This window comes from Anser anser (genome assembly GCF_964211835.1).
Source record: "Anser anser genome assembly, chromosome: 7".
In the NCBI taxonomy this organism is placed as follows: Eukaryota; Metazoa; Chordata; class Aves; order Anseriformes; family Anatidae; genus Anser; species Anser anser.
The window spans coordinates 36,706,580-36,729,788 of record NC_139727.1 but is presented as its reverse complement, the minus strand read 5'-3'; the positions used below and the strand labels follow the sequence as shown (position 1 = coordinate 36,729,788).

At 40.3% G+C, this 23,209-nt stretch overlaps 2 protein-coding genes across 5 annotated transcripts in view; one reads left to right on the top strand and one right to left on the bottom strand.

Moving 5' to 3' along the window:
- TACC2 (transforming acidic coiled-coil containing protein 2) overlaps positions 1 to 4,104 on the bottom strand; it is a 131,303-nt gene extending 127,199 nt beyond the window's left edge. For both annotated transcript variants that reach the window (XM_083843716.1, XM_083843721.1), the window contains exon 1: positions 3,996 to 4,104. The gene's annotated coding sequence lies outside the window, so the exon portion shown is untranslated. The remainder of the gene's footprint in view (positions 1 to 3,995) is intronic.
- Positions 4,105 to 9,608: 5,504 nt separating this feature from the next.
- On the top strand, positions 9,609 to 22,257 carry NSMCE4A (NSE4 homolog A, SMC5-SMC6 complex component). 3 transcript variants are annotated; one of them, XM_083843766.1, is made up of 11 exons: positions 9,609 to 10,063; positions 11,069 to 11,149; positions 11,724 to 11,854; positions 12,943 to 13,094; positions 14,333 to 14,432; positions 15,589 to 15,679; positions 16,309 to 16,403; positions 17,493 to 17,541; positions 18,245 to 18,339; positions 18,889 to 18,980; positions 21,276 to 22,257. In XM_083843766.1, exons 1-10 carry the CDS (start codon positions 9,751 to 9,753, stop codon positions 18,970 to 18,972), a joined length of 1,191 nt encoding a protein of 396 aa, XP_083699892.1. In that variant the 5' UTR covers positions 9,609 to 9,750; the 3' UTR covers positions 18,973 to 18,980; positions 21,276 to 22,257. The 3 variants fall into 3 exon arrangements, with proteins under 3 accessions (XP_083699892.1, XP_083699893.1, XP_083699891.1); XM_083843767.1 differs by having other exon boundaries at positions 21,229 to 22,257; XM_083843765.1 differs by lacking the exon at positions 21,276 to 22,257 and adding an exon at positions 19,501 to 19,598.
- The last annotated feature ends 952 nt before the right edge of the window (positions 22,258 to 23,209 follow it).

The following is a 23,209-nucleotide window of genomic DNA, read 5'->3' as shown; positions in this document are numbered from 1 at the left end:
ATAAAAACCAAGTCATTATAGGCTAATCAAAACTTCTGGGAAGATGAAAAATAGGACAACAGCTCACATTATGCTAGGATAATAGTAACAAAAGTGAATGACAGCTATGTCTAATACATCCCACACATATTTCCATCAAGTGTTAAGGAATTCACAATCTATACCATGTGAAAAAACAAAATGGAGCTGTTTAAAATCTAGGCGCACAAGGTCCATAACTGCAGATTTATTAAGCTGTGCTATAAAAACTAGGATTTTGTTACTCATGAGTTGTTTTTTTATACTTTTTTTTTTCTTCCCTTCCTGCAGCAGTCTTTGTGCTCCTGGCTTCAACAAGATGTTGTGTTGCTTACAATGTCAAATATTGTTAACATCAAGGATTATTTGTGCTCCAGAAGACCCAGACATATCTCTGCCTCTTTTGGAGGGTGAGCAAAAACTGGACATTGAACCTTAAGTTCATGGAGGTGGTGTTATTTGGCTAACACTTCATAGAGTCATAGAAAATAGGGCTAAGGGAGAGTATATCTCCTTCACACACACACCCTCCCCTTTTTTTTTCCAGGTCTTAGAGAGGAAACCTGTTTTGGGAATGGGAGAAAATGCTCTTAAACTATCTTTCCCAAAGAACTCCTTAACAAATGCACATCACTTGGTCTAATTTGATCACTTCCTTGGTCAGATCTATTCTGCACAAACAGCTGTAGTGTTGTGTTGGTGCACTCCTAAAGTTTCTTGTTTTCCTTCATTATCACTAAGGAGATTATCACATGGTCCTGTTTTCTTAATCACAATTACATTGGTTGTGTTTCCTTCTACAATATCTCTGTTGCAAATATGGTGACTGTTCACACACAAAAGGATCATTTCTACCAAAACACTTTGTTGTTTTGGTAGCAAGAAAAAGTGCTTATGCACCCAGTCAGCTTGCCATGAATAAGAGAATCTTTTCTGGTTACATATATTCAGAAAAGCAGATTTCATCTAGGTAACAAATTAAATCATTCTTACCTTTATTTATATAGACAGCATTTACTGCTAGGAGTCCTATACAATTCCCCACAGCACCCTGCTGCTTTGGCCACGAAGCAAACAAATACATCCTAATCCATCTGCAAGGATTCAGAGTTGGCTGAGTCTTGGGTTTGCCCAAGAACCAAGAGCGCTAGTTGGATCATATGCTTACTGTGAAACCAGAGAAGTAAATGAGTCTGTCAAGTCCTAACGCGCATTTTATGACAAATTTATTTTGGCAAGAACATATATTTTGGTATTTTGTCAAACTTGCTGAGCCTTGTATATTCTGCATGTGTGCTGATGAACTGACATATTTTCACAGTACCCTGTACTCAAGAGCTTCTATTGAAAAATAACATACAAAAAATAAATCAAACTTTGTTTCACCATGCCATATTTAGAAGCCAGTAGTTAAAAAGAATTATGTCAAGAAAAAATAAAAACTAAAATCTTTCATACTGGTTATCAGCAATGTAACTCTTCAAACCACTAATTGTGCAATTGAACATAGTATCAAGTAATTGATTTTAAGCTCTTCGATTAGGTTTAAGCTCAGATCGTAGATGTAGGATAAATGTTTACTCTCTTCAGTCTTGTTATGGAGTTGAGGGGCTTCTGTAAATGTTGTTCCACTGGCATCAGAAAACACAAAAGCTGATGTGAAAGTTTTCTTTAGGTTGGGTAGTGGCTCCTGCCGCCCCCAGAGTGAAGGCCCATCTTTTCAGACAAAAGGTCAGACGGTAGTATGAAAGCTTAGTTTGACTTTCTTTGTGGAAAGAAGCAGCACAGCACTGATTAAAAGATGCTCAATACTACAGGCCCCCCATTATCAAAAAATGTCATCAAAGATTAGAGAGATAAGAGGATTTTAAAGAAAGCCTCAGGTGACAAGAGGAATATCCTCAGTATTCTTCAAAAATACTTTCCTCCTTCCTGCCATCCAGATGAATGGAAGTTGCAAGTGAGCACAGAGACCCTACCACAGTCTGGAGCTGATTTCACAACGTGAACCTCCACAGAGAAGTCTCCTGCTTCCCTCTGCCATCCCTGGGCTCTGGAAGGTCTCCAAACTATTGCTTCCCATTCTATTTCTGTTCTGCTTGTTTTGTATCACGCCTCACAAAATAATTAATAAGCAATTTACAATATGTGACTTTTTTATCAGGGGGAAACGGTCTTCGGGCATATCTGTGAGTACAAAGTACGCAGCTGGAACTGGGGGCATTCACTGGATTTTTTTTTTCAGTAGGTTTTTTGACAGGTGTCCTTTTAACCTGTCCCACAAACCGGTGCCCATGTGGCAATCCAAGCACATCTGGTCACTGACAGGTTGCTTACTGATAACTAACCAAGCTATAGCACAGCAGACCAGGTAAGACCTTTTTCCTGGACGAGGTTGCTTTAAGTTTCTTTGCACAGCTTGCTCTGGGATTGTCAAAAGGCTTGATGAAAAATACTATCTAGATAATTCTGGAGCACGTGCAAACTGATTGCTGATCTCTGTAGAGCAGGGTAGCCAGGCCCGTCGTTGTCACAGATCTCTGTCTTAAAGATGGAAAAATGCACAGGTGTAGATGTGGATGCAGATGCAGATGTAGAGGGTAGGGCATGGGAAACTAAGCCAGCGAGGCTTAGCACTTCCACCCATAGGCTCATCCGACTTTTCTGGCCAACTACAAGCCATTCTACCTTTCTCATTCCCCAGATCCCTTTACAATAATATTTATGGAGGTATGTATTAACATCAGTCAGTTCATCCCTGAATCGGTTATAATAACGTTTTCACATGAAGGAATGTATTTTTTTTTCCTGAACTGCATAGCAGGTTGTTAACCCATCTCTTGGGGTGTGTAAAAGAAAAAAGATCTGCTCCTAGGTAATTATCAGCTTGATAATTATCAGCTGTGAGAAATAAATTCAAGCTTTAAGCACCCTAGTTAGCAGATAAGATCAGATTTTGTAGGAGATACCTACAAGGAGCCTGTCTGTCATTGTTGTTCTGTGTCTGTCAGTATGATCCTTAGTTTCTGCCTGAAGATAAACCTATCTTTTTAAAGACGGATTACTTGAAAAAGAGTTTCCAAAACATACCCAAACCCTGGCAATATAAACCGTAGTCATCAGAAAAATGCAGAAATAATTCAAGTTGCTGTGGTCTTACATGTTGGCAACGTATTTTAATATAATGTCATTAATGTTCAAAATAATAGTGTTATGATCAAGTTCTTGTTAATACCAAATTAGCGAAGCGTTCTTTTAATCTGCTTGATTCTCTTAGTAGGAAAGACTAGAAGTGACTTCAGCTACCTCTAGATCTATAAAAGGGTTGGGTCACCAGAGGTAATATTCTGCCTATTCGGTGTGGTGTTTTACAGCCTGAAGCAAACTTTATTATGAAAGGACAACATAGGATGGCCAGTTCTCACTTCAGAACATGGTCATACATCCGCATACTCTTTCTAGCGACTAGCCAGCTAATTTTATCTCTGAAATTCTGCATATGAAACACATTCTTGTCGTTACATGGCAACTTAAAATCAACAAGCAATCCTTTCTGAAACAAATCCTTAGAACTATTTCTGAAAAAAGAACAACAGTGGAGGAGAGCCATATTTAAAAACTCCAGCATTTGCGAATAGCTATTACAGTCTGTAATGTTGTAACATGTTTTTAAAATATCTATTTTAGGACATGCATACTTATATCAGTCTGTTGGTCTTAGAAAGATACCGATTAAATAGACATCATCCTGTAGACTACTTTCTAGGTTATGTGGATTGTAAAACAAGTTATACAAGAGATCATGAAACTATAGAACCTCAAAGGAGCCTCTTTTTTTTTTTTTTCTGGTAAGCAGAAAAGTTTCTTTTACTTATAAGACACTCCCTTTGCCTTTTGGTATTGTCTAAAATATAATTAGCAAACTGTTCTGAGTCTAGACATTTTTAAATTCAAAGAACTAAGAAAAAATTACTTACCAATTTTCCTCTAGACTAAAAATGAAAATATACCACTCAGAGTACCCCTGATTTTTATAACCTTCTGCACTCCTTCACTCCTAGCTGGTGTATGGATCCCCTTTCTCCCTGGATCACATGAAAGAGTTCTATTAATGTGAATTGGCTTATGTTTGAGAACACTATGCTGGATAGCTATGAAGTGTAAGGAATCTGACCCAGGGAGCTGCAGGACTGTGACACATCAGTTCTTTGCAGGAATTCTCAGTTGCTGGATGAGAATAACACAAGATAGGTCCCGTACACTGTGTGCAGTCTGCTGTCATTGTTGTTGTTCGTACACAGGTTGCTTAAGGCAGTGAGACAAGTTCCATAATACACCAATGTAACTGGAATTTTCCCCTCTGGCTTTCACTCCGGGACTATAACTAAGTGTCAGGCTGTCTCTCCCACTTGACTAACTCAGTAAGTTAAGTTTGGGAAAACTATTCATGACTAACACACTTAACCACGGCATGGCTAAAAGTTATAGTTGCCTTAAGAAAAGCACTGCAAGCCTGCAAACACTCAAAGTCTGGGAATGCTGGTAGATTACCTGGCAGGAGGAGAGAAGGAAAAAGCAGAAGTCTCTTGCCACCGTGCCATTCTTCATCCCTTCGCCTGTGTTTAGTCTTCTCTCGCCCACACAGTCAGCAAGGAGGGAAAGCAGCTTGTCTTGTCTCACCACAGAGAAGATGGATCTTACAGCCCACTTGTTTGAATGCAGTGGTTGAAGAAAGAAAGCCCAGCAACAGGGTTAATTTTACTCCAAAGGGAGCAAGCCTTAACTATTTTACATAGAACTAGAAGAGCATTACGTCTGTGACCTTTGTGGAAAAAAAACCTGCCACTTCAGCATGGAGATGTCTTAACTCCCAAAGGAGGTGCCACTGAAAAAGGAAACCCACGGCAATCATCAAAATGACTTTTAAGCAGAGTAGATTTTCAGTTGCACTTCTGAAAAGTTCTCCCTTGGAATACACTATTTCAGAGAGGAAAAAACGTATTCCGTTTTAACAGGTTAGGAGCTAGATGCCTTTAAATACATGTAATAAAAATATAATAAAATCAGCACAATATGTGAAGAAATGACTGCTGTGATAAGATAAAGCCTACTGCAGAAGTGCTTAGGTTTAAGTTAACTGCTTGCACGGTGTTGGCAATGTCTAAAGGGTGATAACTGCCAGGGATTGCTATAAAGAAAAATGAATTCCTATGGGTTTTCTGGGAATACAGAAATTACTGGCATATTAAAAGTCCAAATAACTGACCTGCAGTTATGCAGAATACCGTGGACACAGCTCTACAGAGTGCTAACTGGCTCTTTTTTTTTTTTCTCCCTTCAAAAACCCCTTCTGCATTTGCTTTTAATTCCTTTGTTCCTCCATTAAAAATGTATTGGATGGACCACCAAGGCAGCAGCTGTCTGGCTATTCTCTGCTCTGATGCATCATTACTGTATGTATATGCTTCCTGCTCCTTGCAAAGATTTTTCTTTCTTTTTTTTTTTTTCCTTTTTATTTATTTATTTATTTTTCTTCTAAAATACATTGCTGTTTGAGTGCAGGGAAATAATGGAAGGTTTTGAGCATTTTTGCCTGTGCCAGGGTGACTCTCGCAGGTTGTGGTAGCAACACTGTGTCAGTGTGTCACTTAATGAAACATTCCAGATCGTTAAAAAGAAATCCTTAAACAGAAGGAGTTCCTGGTGCCCATAAGGGTCTGATCCTGCCCATTTTTTTCCCCCCAGCATCCCACCAGATTGGGTCCCACATGTTTTTCAGAGTTCTATTAATAATTGTTCCTCTGGAAATAACTTCTTAGACTGGCACAAGGTATACTGTGATGTGATGGGCTGTAACCTAATCCACTGTGCTGAAAGAATATCTGGTGCCAGATTTTTACCTCCCACGGGATTATCTGTAAATACGGAAAGAAAAGCTTCTGCAAAAACCAAGAATATAAACATACACTTCTACATAAAAGAAAATTCCCCTCATCTGTATTTGCTTGCAGAGCTGGCAGCTGACTGGCAAGTATCTCAGACGTTTTATTTCTGGTGTTTTCAATTAGTTTAGGACCCATTTCAGATTACCAGGATTATCTTTATGTCAGAAACAGCTGTCACTGTGCAACAGGTCCTATGTTGCAATGTTCTTAAATAATGAGTTTCTTACTTTGTCTCTTCATCCTGAACAGTAGCATTTATTTTGCTGTATTCCAAGGGAAATGCAAAAAAGTTTATGCTTCAGTATCATATGCAGCACTCCCAGGCAGAGACTAAGCTGTCACGTTTTAAAATGTGTCTTTTTTTCCATTAAGTCTTGGAAATACCTGCAGGCAGACTGGGGATCTTTGCACCAGAAGACCGATCTTCTAGAACTGGGCAAATGATTAGATTTGTTACTAAATCTACTGGTGGTAGGTCCCAGAGTTTGTTGGCTCTAGATGAGCAGCTGCATGCTGGGCAGCTCCCTGAGACACACAGTCATCACTACAGGTGATTAACTTTTCAGCACCATAAGAAATAACATTACTTCTCTGTAGTTGATGACAACAGAGACTGCCTATTGCTTGCTGAAATACAGCATCCATCTGAGCTGCTGTATCATGATATATACCAAACGTGCAGTGCTCAGAACTGGAAATCAGTTGAAGACTGTAGTTCAGTTCTACCTGCTGGGTGGCCCCGTGTCACTCTTTAGCCATGAGACAACACTCTGAGGTTTGTGCTGGCTGACACTTCCACTCCTGAAATGCTGTCTTCTTGCAAAAGAATGCAGTTATACCTTTCTGCTCAGTGCTCCCAGATTCCGTTTCTCTAGATGGCCCAAGAGGAGACGATACTTGATTACGCTGTCTGAAACCACCAGTCCATAGTCTGCAACAAGATCATGGGGTAGGAATTAAGAGTAGCATCCACCTTCTGTCTCACACATAGCTGCGTAGCATGTGCTGTGACAGACTGGTCCGCATGGAGAACAGCAGTAGGCTTCTCCTCTCCTCCTACCAGTCCCAAGTGACATATGTAGCTTCAGTGAAAGACGTTTTTGTGATGAAACTGAAAACTGATTTCACATTACACTCCACTGATCCACGCAGAGAGGTCTTTCTTCCCATGTAAATACAAGCTGCTGAAGGAATGTGATGGTAATTGTTGAAATCATTTTATAGTGCGCAATATTCTTGTTAAAAGTGAATTTGTATGCTGTGCAGTATTTGTTGTGCTATTCTGCTTTTTAGTGTTTAATTTTTGGTTAATGTGGGTTGCCTCTTTTAGAACACTTTGCCATTTTATTGTATATTTGAGACAAAGAACAGTCTGTGGGATATTTTGCTCTTGTACCCAGTCAGTAAAAGGCCCTGCTTGTCTAAGCACCATGAAAGGTCAAACGTGGATTTCAAGAAAGCAAGCATCATCTTCAGAAACAAGATTAGCGTTTGTATGAGACTTGATACAACCCCATTTCTTCAGCAAGGCACTGAACCCTCCACCTTGTACTGAACCTTTCAGTGTGCCTTGCACCCACCTCAGCATTTTGCATTTTGCCCTGCATTTCAAAGTCCTTGGATTAGGGAATATTTCTTACTATTTGTTTGTGTATTGCACTGTACAATGGGCCCCAGTCTTGTTTGGATCCTCTCGTGAGACTTTTTGTGTTAGGGTCTAAAAGCACATTGATCATAATCAACTTGAGGCATAAATTTGACAGCATGCTACTAGTCACACAAAGAATAGAAAATTGTTTAATAGTCCGAACTATAATTCGACCTCTTTGCATTGAAAAACAAAACAGTGTAAACATATATTTTGAAAGATATCTTCTGCATATTTTGCAGTCTGTAGTCCAGCAGAAGTAGTGATTTGGGGAACACAAGGTAGATCCGTGGCTCTACATTAAATCAGTCTCATCTATAAAGATGTTTTAGAATGCTTGCTAAAAATACTCTAACAAAACTCCATGATGATTAGAGCAACACAATAGTATTAATCACATAATGAAGTACTGTGAAATCTGTTTATATTTTGTAGGATTAATTTGAACTTCTAAGCAGAGAAAACTACAAATAAATTCCTAGGTTCCTTGCAAAGAAAAGGCATATGCTTACACTTAACGAAATTCTTAAAAGTCAACTTCTAATGTTCAGTGTTGTTACTCTAACCATGTATTATAATAATACTCTTCTAATTTGGAATTTCTGTGTCAAATTACATAGGGTAAGCATTTTAAAAAGACAAAATATTGTGGCATATGTTGCCTTTGAAACAATGTTTTTGGTTAAAGTCACCCTTTATGTTAGCTTTGTTGGAGTCAATGGATTCACACAAGGGATTTATTTTGATGGGCGATCCAGTTGCGTGGATCAGCACAGTTCCTGAACAACCGATATTTATGCAACAGTTCTGCTGGTTATGGTGAAGTATGAGAAAATAGTGCCCATTAGTTGGCCCAGTGCTCCCAAGCGGAAGCCAGATCCAGCATTACACTAAGCTCAACTCTAATGATGCTGGTACAGGGAGAAGAATATAACGAGAGAGGTGAAATTATATATTTTAATATGGGTTTGGTCTGTCATATAAACTGCTCATCATTAAATTAAAATTTTAATATAGCTGAATTTTCTAGACTTGTAATGCTTGGTTTTGGATCATTTAAAAATACAGACGGTATTATTTCTTCCAGCCTGGTAAATTAATAACACACATTCTCACATCTAACTTTGGTGTCTTTTGTATAAACAATGCTACTGCTCCTGATTAACTAGCTTACCAGCCTGCTCCACTTCAGAGCATACATTTGTTAACGTATGTGTAATACAATGTATTTGTATTTGTTAATGTATGTATAATATAATGTATGAGCACAGACCCTTACTTAACAAGTAATTAGTCTATGTGTATTATATTGGTCTATTCTCCCAAATGCCTGGTGACAGGACGAGGGGGAATGGGCTAAAGTTGCGCCAGGGGAGGTTTAGGTTGGATATTGGGAAGAACTTCTTTACCAAAAGGGTTGTTAGGCATTGGAATGGGCTGCCCAGGGAAGTGGTTCAGTCACCATCCCTGGAGGTCTTTAAAAGATATTTAGGTGTAGCCCTTAGTGATATGGTTTAGTAGAGGACTTGTTAGTGTTAGGTCAGAGGTTGGACTAGGCGATCTTGGAGGTCTCTTCCAACCTAGATGACTCTGTGATTCTGTGATACGTATAATGGAGATGCCCAGTCAGATGCCTGATCCCTTTGGCCGCAATTTTTACCTCATCTGCCCCTCAGATGTCAGAGAAGCTCGAAGGCAGATGAGCAATCTGGCGGTATTTACCACGGATTCCCACCCGTTTGGTGTTTACCACGGATTTATTTACCACAGCTTCCCACCCCTAACCCCAGCGACACCTCGGAGCCCTCCCGCCGAGCTGAGGGGCAGGTGCGGGCCTCTCCCAGCCGGCCGCGGAGCCGCCGCCATTCGCGGCTGCATCGCCGTGCGGGCGGCGCCCCCTGCCGGGGCCGTGCCGGCCATAGCGGCCCTGCTCCCGCTCCGTCAGCGAACCAGCGAGGCTCGGCGAGGGGCGGGAAGCCGCCGCCGCCGCCGCTCGGGCCGCGGCCGCCATTTGCCGCCGCCGCCCGCGGCCCGGCCCCGCCCCGCCGCGGCGCCATCGCAGCCGGTCGCGGCGCCCCGGGGCTCGGCCCCTGCCCTGCCGCCGCCGCCTCTCTCCCGGCCCCGGGGCAGCGAGCAGCGATGTCGGAGGCGGGCGGAAGCGGCGAGCCGCCCTCCCCGCGGTGTTCCGGCCCGGGCTCCAGCCGCCCCTCGCTGCCCCCCGGCTCCCGCAACGGTTCCGCGTCGCAGCGCAGGCAGCAGCGGCTCTCCGGCGGGCTCGGCCGCCCGCAGGCCGCCGGGGAAGACGACGACGAGGAGGAGGAGGAAGAGGAGGAGGAGGGGGAGGAGGAAGGAGAAGGGCCGCGGGGGTCGGAGGGCCGCGAGGGCCGCGTGGACGAGCGCAGAAGGAGGATGATCCGCAACCAGTACCGGGAGCTGATCTGCAGCGTGCAGCGTGAGCGGGGGGCGAGCAGCGGGGCTGGGACCCACCCCCGAGCCCTCTGGGCCCTGCCACGGGGCCTGCCGGAGAGCGCTGGGGCTTGTAACAGCTCTCGGCTGGGGGCTCCTGCCCAGACGGGAGGATGGGTTTCTGCTGCTTCCATGGGCATGGGTTACACGGCTGTCATCCGTGTGCATGGAGTTCCCGTTACGTCTGTTCTCTCAGTGAAGTGTGGCAGCGGGTGTTTGAGGAGGCGCTGCCGGGTTTAGCAGGATGTGGTGCTGGTTTCTGCAGGCTTGCCACACTTGTAGGGTTGTTCTATAAGAGAATGCAGCACAGTTTATGGATGGTGCACTGTGTTTATATAAGAAAAACAACAGCATTATGACCATGCATTGAGCACGTTCTTAAAAGAATGTACGTAGCTGTTGAGAATTGGACATCTGAAAGCCTTGTTAAATCATACTTGTGCCATTATACAATAAGTAGTCATTTTGCCCAGTGATCTTCAGAAATCACCAGGCATACATTTTTCTATTTGCTCTTCATTTGTTTTTTTCCCTGGAAGTCCCTGATTAATGCGAATGTGTAACATGAATGACACAAAGAAAACTACAGTGCCTGGTGGCTGCTGTGGCACAGGTGCAGATATTTAACTGGAACCAACAGGAGTTGGATCTACCGAGTTTTGAGCTTGTAATGAAATGAGTTTTGGAGTGGTGAAGTTGAATGCGCGTACCTAACACAACTTCAGTGGATGATACAGTTCTACGTAAATTCAGCCACGTGAATCATATTTCATTGAAGTAAATGGAAAATTACCCCTTCAAACCAATCTAATGCATTAGCATTAATAAGAACAGAGACTAAACATCTTGCAATGAATGTTTGACCATATTCCATATCTGTTATTTATAAAGGAATATGAACAAGACAGTTTTGAGTAAGGAGTAAGTATGTATTTTTTGATGCGTCCATACTTAAGTAATTTAGGATTTCATTTGTGTCCTTTCCACCTAGAAAATCGTGAGGATATGCTGAGTTCAAAAAGCAACAGACTGACAGAAGCTTTGGAAGAAGCCAATAAACTGTTCAGTGGAGGTAAAACAAATTCTGTAGTCCTTGTTAGATGTGACTGCTTGACAGTTAGTCATGCGTGAGTAAATGATGCATTAGTAAACAAAATGGCAAGAAGATGAAGTTTATATCCAAGTACTTTAGCATAAATATTAATGTATTACTTGAAATAGATAAGCTGAAGAGGAATTGTTTGAAAAAGGTGATATGGGAAAACAAATCTCTCTTTTTTAATGTTTATTTGCAGTTAGAAGTGCTTCTTGCTTGATCTTGTCTTTGCAGGACAATGTATATAAGCCTACCTACACTAATGTCTTGGGCACTACTCGTTTCACTTGGAGGGAAACAAAAAACACGTCAATGAAATATGCATTTTATTCTTCAAGATAACATGTTAGTTCTTCATGCTTGCCTTTGTCAGGCTCATCCTCTTTTCTCATTTTTAATGGAAATATGAGTATTATGTCAGTAATTTCGTTAGAGGTCATTGCAATAAGATGATTTACAAAATATCCTGGGTATAGAGCTTTGTATGCTAAATTTCATTGTTTCTGACAATGACATGTTACTAATATACAGCCTTTTTCTTCTGTAACAGTTTCTTGTGCGCGAGAGGCTGCACTGGATGCCCAATTTCTTGTCTTAGCATCAAATCTAGGAAAGGAGAAAGCTAATGAGTTGCGCTCAGAGATGACAACATTTGATTCACTAACATTTGCAGAAGACTTGGTAAGTTCCAGACTCAGAATTTGCCAACGGTTTTGCTAGAGGTTTACCCTTTTTGTTATAGAATCATAAAAGATTGTCAGGCAGTACCTGACAGTTCTGATATAATTTAAGTCTTCCCATGAATTTCTTTGATTAACTTTCTGCTTAGTTTTGTTAACTGCTGAGTACATGATTTAAAACATTTCCCATTTGCGTAGGGGAGAATCTTAACTTGCAAATGTAGGCATCTCCTCTCCCCCTGCTACTTTATCACAGTTTCGTCAATTCGTGCTCTTATGGTAGTCTTTTATGCTTTCTTTGACCGTGTTCAGTAGTTTCACATTAGTTAACTAGTGTCTTTATCTTGTCCAATGCTTTGTTTGTTTTTGGATGAAGTTTTCAAGGTCCTTTGTGACCCGTGGAATGGGACTTTGTATTATATGGACATTTAGACATGCCATGATTGACTGCTTTTATTGTGGATGGATAGAAGAATGGATTCACAATAGCATTGAAACACTCTTCAAAACATAAAAGGCTGTGCATATTCTCTAGCTTTCGTTGTCATCTGTAATATAAGAAACAGGTTAATTGAGGGAGGGGAATGCATTTCTTTGGTTCTAGTGAAATATTGGAAAATGTAAAACTGATTCATATCTGAAAGCTTAAGATCTCTTGAAATGAGATTAAACCTTAGTCCCTATTTTCTTGCAGTCCATGCAATTCTCTTACATGTTGTTTCTGTTTTGACTGACTTCTGTGAAGAACATTCACAAGTCATTCGCTTTTATATGAAAATAATACATTGCTAAGTACTAATGCTGGATTTTGTCATTTAGTTTATATGAAAATGTATATAGATTTAGGGATTTAACTCCCTTTAATCAAAGGGAATTAAATATCAGACAGTGTAGCTCTTGATTGTATATGTCACAAGTCTGAATGTGCTTTTGTTTTCATTATCGTCAGGAATGTCAAGGTTCATTTGTTATACAGTGATATTAAGTACTAATTTAGCAGGACAGACACCATAATACAGTATTTTACCGTTAATCTGTCTGCTCATCTTTCTTGAAGTGAATTTTCATTGCGGTTTTTTTCTTTTGCAGCTAACATTCATGGGTATAAATCGTATAGAAGTAGACGAAAATGATAGCGATACTGAGAACGTTTCAGCTGGCTATTTACCTAGTAATGCCTGGCATAAGCTGGGAGAAGAAGCAGAAAAGTACTTCAGAAGAGCACCTTCCTTTCACTACATGTAAGTTTATTTAAGGAAATACTGTATACTGCAGCACAGGCTAATGGCCCTAGTTGGTGTTCATTCTGAAAACCAAATTTCTTACCTTTAATGCCCTGTTCTTGAGTAGAGTTTAATCTCCGATCAGAAAGTGTTAACAAGAGCTTCTACATGGCCTCTGTTCTTCTGGTATGGTGAACTCCTTATCTTCAAAATTTGTCATATTTATTTGATTCTGCTTTTGGCCTGGATACAAAAATATCATTTGTATATAGCAGGGGTAGCAAGGTACATCTGATTTATCAGTTTCAAACTAAAACCAGAAGATGTAAGTGTCCCTCTTTCCTTCGAAAGCTGACTCTTCTGTCCCTTTTCTCTCCCTGTACAAGCTGCAGGCAAAAGTACAAATTGAGGAACCTTTATTTTTCCCTCCAGACATTTACAGAACTTGATGAACGGTCTTCCCGTATCTTTGCCTGGTTATGGTAATATACTGAAGAGACCAGCACTACATCTCACGTCTGTGTTAATGGGTTGTCTTTTTAGAACCTTGCTTCTTGCTGTGCCTTCAGAAGAGAAACCACCTGATTGCTTGCAGGTGGCCATTTGTAGGATCAGTGTCATCTCTCTTTTTATGCTTTAGGCAATCTATTCAGTAGGACTTTTTAGCTGCTGTGAAATGACCATTAGTCATTTGGCTTATAGCCAACACTTCAATTTCAATCTCTCATACTCAGCCTACAATAGCAGGATCTATTTTTATTAAAATATCTGCAGTAGAGTTGGCAGAGTATTATTCAGTTGTCTATGCTTCTGCGCTTCTTCCACTCCCTAATTTTAAGAAATTTGCTGGATTCAGTAATGTGCTTGTACAGTATCTGATACTTGATGTTGGATTACTACTTGAAATATTTCAAATTTGTTTCCACTTTCCAGATTAAAGTTCTAAGCGTAAAATTTTCTAGTGATTTTTATGATCTTGAGACAAAACTGACTGCAAGACTTGTTTTATTCCCCTCTCATTAGTTGCATTTTGACATCTTAAGTAATGGTGAGCTTCTCGTGATGGAAGGTGTGTGAATATTAGAAAAGTGTTCATTTTAAATAATTAAAAAAGCATAGTACTCATTTCCAGGAAAAAACAAAACAAAAAAAAACACATTTTCCTGAGTCCATCTCTTTTTATCCGAGGTTTAAATTCTTTTTTTAATTTTTTTTTAAGTCTTTTTTCATATGTATATTCTTTTTATTCTGTTTAGGTTGGGATCTTTCAAGTCTGATCCTCCTGTACCAAGGCAGCGGATTGAGAGGCAGAAAAAGGCTGCAGGAGGGGAAGAAAAACGGGCAATGCCTGCTCAGGTTTGTGAACTGTTATCTTTTATTAATGAATTGTATGGCATTACTACTTATCAGGAGGTGTAAAATGCCCTGTCATATCTGCAGAACTGACAAAATGCAGCAGAGAAAGATCTTGGTAGTGTGTGATAGTGTTTTCATCAGTTTTAAGAGAGGAAGATGATGATAAATGTCTCATGAAGAATGAGAATTCCCAGCTTACTGAGATTTTGCAACTCTGATAGTATTTTTACAAAATTCTTTTGTTTCTGAGATTCGTCTGTGTCTCTAAGATGTTGATACATCTTGAAGGGGAAAGAAGTTGAATTGATAAATAGAAAAGAAAATGATAAATATTCTGTTTGCCTACCTATCCACTTGCATAGTTGGCCATGTTCCAGATTGAAGCACCTGGAACAGTAATCATCATCAGAAGAGACCAAGACAAGTTCACATAAGTTTATTTGCTCTGACATGCATTGCTTTGAAAGGAAATGGAAAAGAAACTTCTTGAAGTTAACGTATTTTCAACTTTTATTTTAAAAAAGTGTGCAAGTTTGTGGCATTCACACAGAAGTTGGTTTAACAAAAGCAAACTGGTTAGCTCACTCAAACGTTTTCTATGCTTTCTGTTTCTGTCTTTACTCTGTCAGAACAGCAGAAGTTGAAGAACTCTCAGAAGTTCTTGCACTTTTCTTATCAGTTTTCTACCCCATTTCACTGGGTGGGGAGGGCAAGGAGTAAGTAAACTTCCAGACAAAACCAGGACAACATGGAAACTTAGGTGCCTTTTACAGGGGGCGGGAAACAAAACAAAACAAACAAAAAACCACAACAACAAAACCCGTCCTTCTGTATAAATAAGCTTACTTGTTAAACTCTCAAGCTGCGTACCACTAGGGGTGACTCAGTTCCACAGAACTGTTTGAAAATAGAAGAGTAGACCTATGAATAAGCCTAAAACATATAAATTGTGACCCTTCAGTTTGATATTGTACAATGTGAATTTTATTCCCAAAGCACTTTGGAAGTTGTCTCAAGTTTGCATTAGTATCTGTAACTGCATGTGTGCCATAGAGAGAAAATTTTCTTTTACTTGACACGTTCATAAAAGGACCATTTCATATTCTTGTCTTATAACAGCAGTTATATTAGATGAAATTATGATTCTTTCTTCCAGCTAAAAAAAATGGAGGAGTCTCATCAGGAAGCTACAGAAAAAGAAGTAGAGAGGATCTTGGGATTACTACAGACTCACTTTAAAAATGATCGTAAGTATGATTCAATTTAGCTTTTATCTCATTAATTTGAGAAAATGAGTACTCTTCATCTTCCACGGTGATGAGTTGTTAAACTATAGAAACAGAATTAGATGGAGCTACTAAGTAAAAATCTTTCTGCTGAAGGTCACATAGTGACTAGATATTCTTTCTGCACACTGATCAGTTGGTGTTTCACATAATCACAGAGTAGTTGAGGTTGGAAGGGACCTCCGAGAGTCATGGAGAGCCACACAGAGCCAGTTGCCTAAGACCGTGTCCTGTTCTTGAACATCTCCAAGCATGGATGTTCTGCAACCTCTCTGATGGCAAAGATATGTTTGAAATCCTACCCTCCTCTTAGTAGTACAAGCTTTTTTTTTTTTTAAGAAGGAAATCAAATAGTGGCATACTTAGAAATCAGTGTGTACACACGCGTGCACCCTGCAGAAGATGGAATGAAATATTCTCTGGAAACTTTCTTTCTGCACATATGCAGTTGGGAATTCAGCATTGTAGTAAAGTTACCATAAATATTTACTTAGCTTTTGAAGTGAATAGTGAAGTTAAGTCGGTGTTTACATATATTAGGTTGGTGTGTATCACCTGTTCTTTTAACTAACCCATTTTTATATCTCCAGCTTCTACACCTATTCTCTTCTTTGATCTTGTGATCGATCCAAACTCTTTTGCACGCACTGTGGAAAACATCTTCCATGTGTCCTTCATTATAAGGGTAAGGCGAGACATGTTCTTGAAATCTTAATATAAATGCTGGAATTATATGGAAATCTTGATTTTTTGTTTTGTGTGGTATTGAAATATTAGAGTTTAAATATTTGGATTCCTGACTTGTTTTCCACAAACACTCTATATTTTGGTAATTAAATAAAAATGAAAATAGACTGTTTTTACGAGATTTTTTTGTACTATTCCAGTTAATTTGTCAACAATAATGAAATTTTTGCTATCAATATTCTTTTAAAAAAGGATTCTAGTGTACATATATTACTATAGATTATAGAAGAGTATTCATAGAGCATAGAAGAGTTACTGAGATAGTTTGTTTTTTAAAGTATTTTAATATTTACTTGATTAAAAATGTCCTTTTGGTAGCTCACAGTGACAAGAAGCTTATTATGCTGCATAATAAGGTTTAAGCATTGAAAAGCCAAAGGGTATAGCTATATGTCTGTTTTAGACTGTTTTTATAAAGTTTATTCGTGAGTGAAGTTTTGGAGATTGTACTTTCATACTGTAAGATCTTGGTGTCTATACCTGTTTTTGTTTTTGTTTTTTTTTTCCTAGCATTATAACTAGCTTTCAGTTTTGTGCTTTCATTCTCATTCTTGCATCTTCATTGACTTACTTGTTTAAAGGTTGTTTTTCAACTAAGTATCTTCGTATTTTATTTTCCATATAAGGTTGTTTTGCGATGTTATGCTATACTTGATTCCATAGATTTGTGTTTCAAACTATTAGTTTGTCTCTAGTGAATAAAATGTGTTTGTTAAATTTAGGAAAAGGGAAAAAAATAAAAGTACATTTTGACCAACTTCAAGGGATTAATTGTATGTAGTGATGCAATTATGAAGGACTAACACAAGTACATTAAATGAATTATAATGATTTTTAAATCAAATTTTTATAATCCAGCAGTCACCAACTGTCTTACAGCAACTGCATTCTCCTTGATAAGCTCTGTATTTAAATATATTTTCCTGTTTTGTTCAACATATATATCTGTTTATGGTGATGTAATATATCAGTGCATTATCTCATTCAGATTTAATATCTGAAATCTTAAATCCTACTGGTTTTTTAGGATGGTCTTGCAAGATTAAAGCTGGATGAGGATAAATTGCCAGTCATAGGTAAGTCTAGCTTTAACAGACTAATTGTTTTTTTGAAAAAGTAGCTATACCTTATGCATTCAGCTTCAGGTATATGGTTAGCTGCAACAGCAGAGATTTGGGAATAAGCAGTGAAGGTAACTGAAGGCTTGAAGAAGCTTATAAGAGTAATTGAAAAGTTTGAGACTCTTTAAACATATAAATCAGCTTAATAGACTTTTTCCATATTTCTACAAATCAATTCAATTAATAGAAATTAAAGGTTATTCTGTTACCTTGTAAGTAATAGTTAATAGTAATATGAATGCTGCTATGCTTTGAGAAGAGAGATTTTGCATGCAGGAGGTTTCCTTTCTCTAAGTTAAGAAGCGCTGCAATGTGAAAACAGCTGAAAAGGAAATGTCATCCTATGTACGAGGTCTCCAGCTTTTATTTTCATGGGGTATCAATGAGGTTACAATTTGGTGGGATTTCATACATGGCTAAACCCTTAGCCCCTTTTGGGACTCAAAAATTTAGAAACAAACTTTCTTAAATCGGTAGGAGTAAAGAAACTTCCTGAGCAGCATATAGTACAGACTACTGGTAGAGAGGAATTTAGTGGAGTATGTATTATTGATATTAATCTTTGTATTATTGATACTAAGCTTTGAAAAGCTTCTGTGTTCCTGAAGGAAACTGGCTTAACAACTGTAACATTATGAAAATACAATATTTTGAACAGAGCCCGTAAAAAACAACGAAGGAAGAAAGGATGATGACCATAGTAATCGAGCACGGAACCAAGTTGTCATTTCCCTGAGCTATCAAGAATGGAAGGTATAAGAGATAGCATTTGGTAACTTTGATTCATTTATTTTTTTCCCCAAGGTGTAAGAACACATCTGAGAGCTGTGCTGATAACGTACTCAGATGAGTACAGGTGTTCCTGCATATTTTATCACTGCATTTAATTTCGTGGATTCTAGAACAACTACAAATCTAATTGGCGTTTTTAACTGCAAGAAAACTGGGAAGTGGCACAGTGATTTCATCTTTGATCCAAAAAGCCCTGTCAGTTTAAGCGCTTTTAACTTGTGCATTGCCTCACTTTTACTGCTTTGTGAGGACTGCGTAACTACAGAATGGTTCTTTCCTTATGTCTGATACCTGCTCCCAGAGGGGGCGTTCGCTATTTTTCAGTAAATCTTCCACAGTTTCTTAGTACATACAGCTTTTCTCCTTTGTCACTCAATGTGTAGAATAGAGTTAGTCATTGGAGCAGTGCTTTAGTTTGAGAAACTTTGTTATTTACCAGGCAGTAACTGCAATTGTATCGAAATAAATCAGCTCCTGTAACATACTTACCCTTCTGTCATTTCTAACCAGGACATTGTAGAAACGTTTGAAATAACAGAACCCATGATCAGCCCTCCTTCTTACAGTAATGAAGATGAAATGGAGATAACTTAATTCTTCAAGTAAGTTCTTTTTTTTCTTTTTAATAAATCAAAATAAATGAACATATGGTGCATGTGTTCCTTGTTAATGCGTAAGAATGGCAGAGAAATATCTGTGATTATATATGTAGAAACAGTATGAGCAAGGTAATTGGGTAACATTCTGACAGCTTCTACATTCCTGATGTCTTGGGTCAGAATGTCATCTAGTCTGCTGTGTGGTAATTAACTGAAAAGGTCTTTTTTTTTTTCTTACAGTTGATAGTTTAGTTATACACTTCAGTTCATTTTTGAAATTCTATATGGGTACCTGAAATGTAATGCTGTGACGAATCATAGTGTAGTTTCTGTATTTTTATTTAACACACAGCTGATCTTGTTAAGAGTAGTCTGAAGAAGGGCTTAGGGAAGCAGAAAGGGAAGACAGTCTGTTTCCCTCCAAAATCCTTCAAACAATAGGATTGAATTATTTTATTATCTCAACTGTGTGGTGAGTAAGGTAAATGTTACTATTTTCTGTTTTTGTTTTTTTTCCCCCCAGGTGCCTTAAAGAAAAATATTTTAAAATGTTACCTTCAAATAAGATTTTGTATGTATATATTGTAATATTAAATTTATTTTTATTGGAACATTCTGGTACTTTATATACGCTGTATTGTTTTCACATGACACAGTTATCCTTTCAATTTATTATGGCTCTATTTATGGCTTTCTGTAAACTTTACTGACACTGCTAAAAGCTTTTATAAAAATGAAATGCTGCCCCCCTTTCATTCATTGTCTCTCACCAATAACAGCTGCAAGGGGAATTTACATGGTTAACCATCTCTGCTCTGATAATCTTGTTACCTAGGTGGTGTTGGGTACCACAGGAGAAATAAGACAGAAAGACAGTATCATAATCATAATCAAATCTAGATTCAACTTCGGAAATTTTAGTCTCAGAATTAGGAAAAAAGGAAGGAGGAATTTTTATCTGTAAGTTAATCATATCATGGAATCACAGAATATCCCAAGTTGGAAGGGACCCACAAGGATTATCAAGTCCAACTCATGGCTCCACACAGGGCCCCCCAAAAATCAATCCTATGCCTGAGGGCGTTGTCCAGATGCTTCTTGAACTCCTGCAGCTTGGTGCCGTGACCACTGCCCTGGGGAGCCTGTCCCAGCGCCCGACCACCTCTGGGTGCAGAATCTTTCCCTAACCCCCAGCCTGACCCTCCCCTGTCCCAGCTCCATGCCGTTCCCTCGGGTCCTGTCGCTGTCCCCAGAGAGCAGAGCTCAGCGCCTGCCCCTCCGCTCCCCTCGTGAGGGAGCTGCAGGCCGCCATGAGGCCTCCCCTCGGCCTGCTCTGCTTGGGGCTGAACAAACCAAGGGCCCTCAGCCGGTCCTCGTATGTTTTCACCTCTAGGCCCTTCACCATTCTTCACAGACCTCCTTTGGACACCCTCCAATAGTTTTATGTCGTTTTTATACTGTGATGCCCCAAACTGCACACAGCACTTGAGGTGAGGCCGCACCATTGCGGAGCAGAGCAGGACAATCCCTCCCTCGCCCAGCTAGCCATGCTGTGCTTGATGCACCCCAGGGTACGGCTGGCCCTTTCGGCTGTCACTGCACACTGCTGGCTCGTGTTCAGCTTGTCATTGACCAGAACCCCCCGACCCCTTCCTGTGGGGCTGCTCTCCAGCCTCACATTCCCCAGTCTGTACATCCAGCCGGGGCTGCCCTGTCCCAGGTGCACAATCCAGCACTTGCTCTTGTTAAACTTCAGGAGGTTGGTGATTGCCCAGCTCTCTTAATTTTTCAAGATCTCTCTGCAAGGCCTTTCTACTATCAGGGGAGTCAGCAGCTCCTCCTAATTTAGTATCACCTGCGAACTTAGTAAGCATTTGAGTCCTGCATCCAAATCAGTTATAAAAATGTTGAAGGGAACTGGCCCTAAAATAGAGCCCTGGGGAACCTCACAGGTGACTGGCTGCCAGCCTGATGTAAGCCCAGTTACTGTAACCCTTTGAGCTTGACCCATCCGCCAATTGTTCACCCATTGTGTTATGTATCTGTCTAGTTGTATGCTGGACATCTTGTCCAGAAAGATACTGTGAGAGACAGTATGAAAGCTTTGCTGAAATACGAAAAGACTCCATCTACTGGCTTCCCTTGGTCAACTAGGTGGGTAACCTTGTCCTAAAAGGAAATTAAGTGTATCACACAGTTTTCCTCTTGTGAAGGTGTGTTGGCTGTGACCAATACCTGCGCTGTCTTTCAGGTGTTTCTCAGTAACTCCCAGAGTAATCTTCTCCATAATTTCACCAGGCACTGAAGTGAGACTGGCAGGCCTGTAATTGCCAGGGTCTTCTTTCTTGAAAACTAGAACAACGTTTGCCAGCTTCCAGTCAACTGGGACCTTTCCAGATTCCCAAGACCATTGAAAAATATTTGAGAGGTCTCACAGTGACATCAGCCAGCTCTTTGAGTACCCTGGGATGAATCCCATTGGGCCCTGTAGACTTGTATGTATCCAGCTGGAGCAGCGAGTCCTGTACAAGTTCGGTGTCGGTATCGTTACTGCAGTTACGGTTCTCCAACTCAGGACTCTGGAGGTCTCGGAGCCCATCACTGATGTTGAAGACAGAGGTGAAGAAGGCATTTAATGTCTCTATTTTATCTATGTCTGTTTTTGTGAGGTGACCATCCTCACTAAGGAATGGACCAATGCTATTTCTGGTCCTCCTTTTGTTATTGACATATTTTAAAAAGCCCTTTTTATTGTCCTACACCGTACTGGCCAGCTTCAACTCTAATTGAGCTTTGGCACACAAATTTTCTCCCTATAATGGTGAACAGCATCTCTGTAGTCCTACCATGTCAGCTGACCTTGCTTCTGGTGGCCATACGCTCTCTTCTTCCACCTGACCTCTAGAAGATCCCTGCATATCAAGCTGACCTTCTGTCCTGCCTGCTTGACTTCCAACATTTCGGAATTGCCTATTCCTGTGCTCGTAAGATATACTTCGAAACTGACCAGCATGGATGGACCCCAACGCCTTCAAATGCAGTTTCCCAGGGGCCCTTACTAACTAGTTCCCCGAGGAGCCTGCAGCGTGCTCTCCCCATATCCAGGGTTGAAATTTCGGTGGCAGTTCTATCACCAAAAATTTTAAACTCGCCTACTTTGTGGTCGTTATGGTGAAGATGGCCACGTGTATTTGGTTTTGTAACTTAGGTAGGAGAGCTATGTTAGGCCATAGCTTTATTTTCTTTAAAAGAAATAAAAGTTTGCTCTGTCTCTAGAAAACGTGCTTCTGAGCACTGTCTCTGGAGTTTCTAAGATTTTTTTATCTTTAGGACCCCTTTTATCACTATATAGGGATTTATGTTATAGAGACTGAAGTAATGGGTATTAACTGAGTAACGAGGGTCTACTTTTAGTTTCTGAAGCCCTACACTGCAGTCAGCAGGGTGATTTTTTCTTTAAGTAAAAAGAAAACTTTAAAAAGTAACCGTTTCTCTTTCATTTCACAGAACTAGTACTCTGCTTGAGATTCCAGTTCACCAGTAGGTGACTGAAGAATGCAATACATTATTGATCTGTCCTGCTGCTAGCAGCACTGTTGGAGGATGGTAATAAGATTTGGTCAGGTAGTGAGGGTACTTCAGAACGGACAATCTGAGCATTTTTGGTCATCTCCAGTGAGCTGAGAGCTATGTTTGTTCAGGCTGTTCATGGCTTGTCCTGAGATTATCAGGTTATTCTTTAGGCTAGGATGAAAAAAGCATCAAACAGCTCAGTGAAACGTGGCTCAAGAGTATTTTGCACTGATGTAAGTGAGCAACAGATCAGGCATATTGATGCCTGACCATCAGCGGGGCACTGAGGCTTAGAATCCCAGAATTATTAGGGTTGTAGAAGCCCTCCAAGATCATCTGGTCCAACCATCCCCCTACCACCAATGTCACCACTGAGCCATGTCCCCAGGCACCACGTCCAACCTCTCCTTGAACACCCCCAGGGACGGTGACACCACCACCTCCCTGGGCAACCCGTCCCAACGTCTGACTGCACTTTCTGAGGAGAAATGTCTCCTCGTTTCCAACCTGAACCTCCCCTGGCGCAACTTGAGGCCATGCCCTCTAGTCCTATCGCTAGTTACCTGTGAGAAGAGGCTGACCCCCAGCTCCCCACACCTTCCTTTCAGGGAGTTGCAGAGAGCAATGAGGTCTCCCCTGAGCCTCCTCTTCTCCAGCCC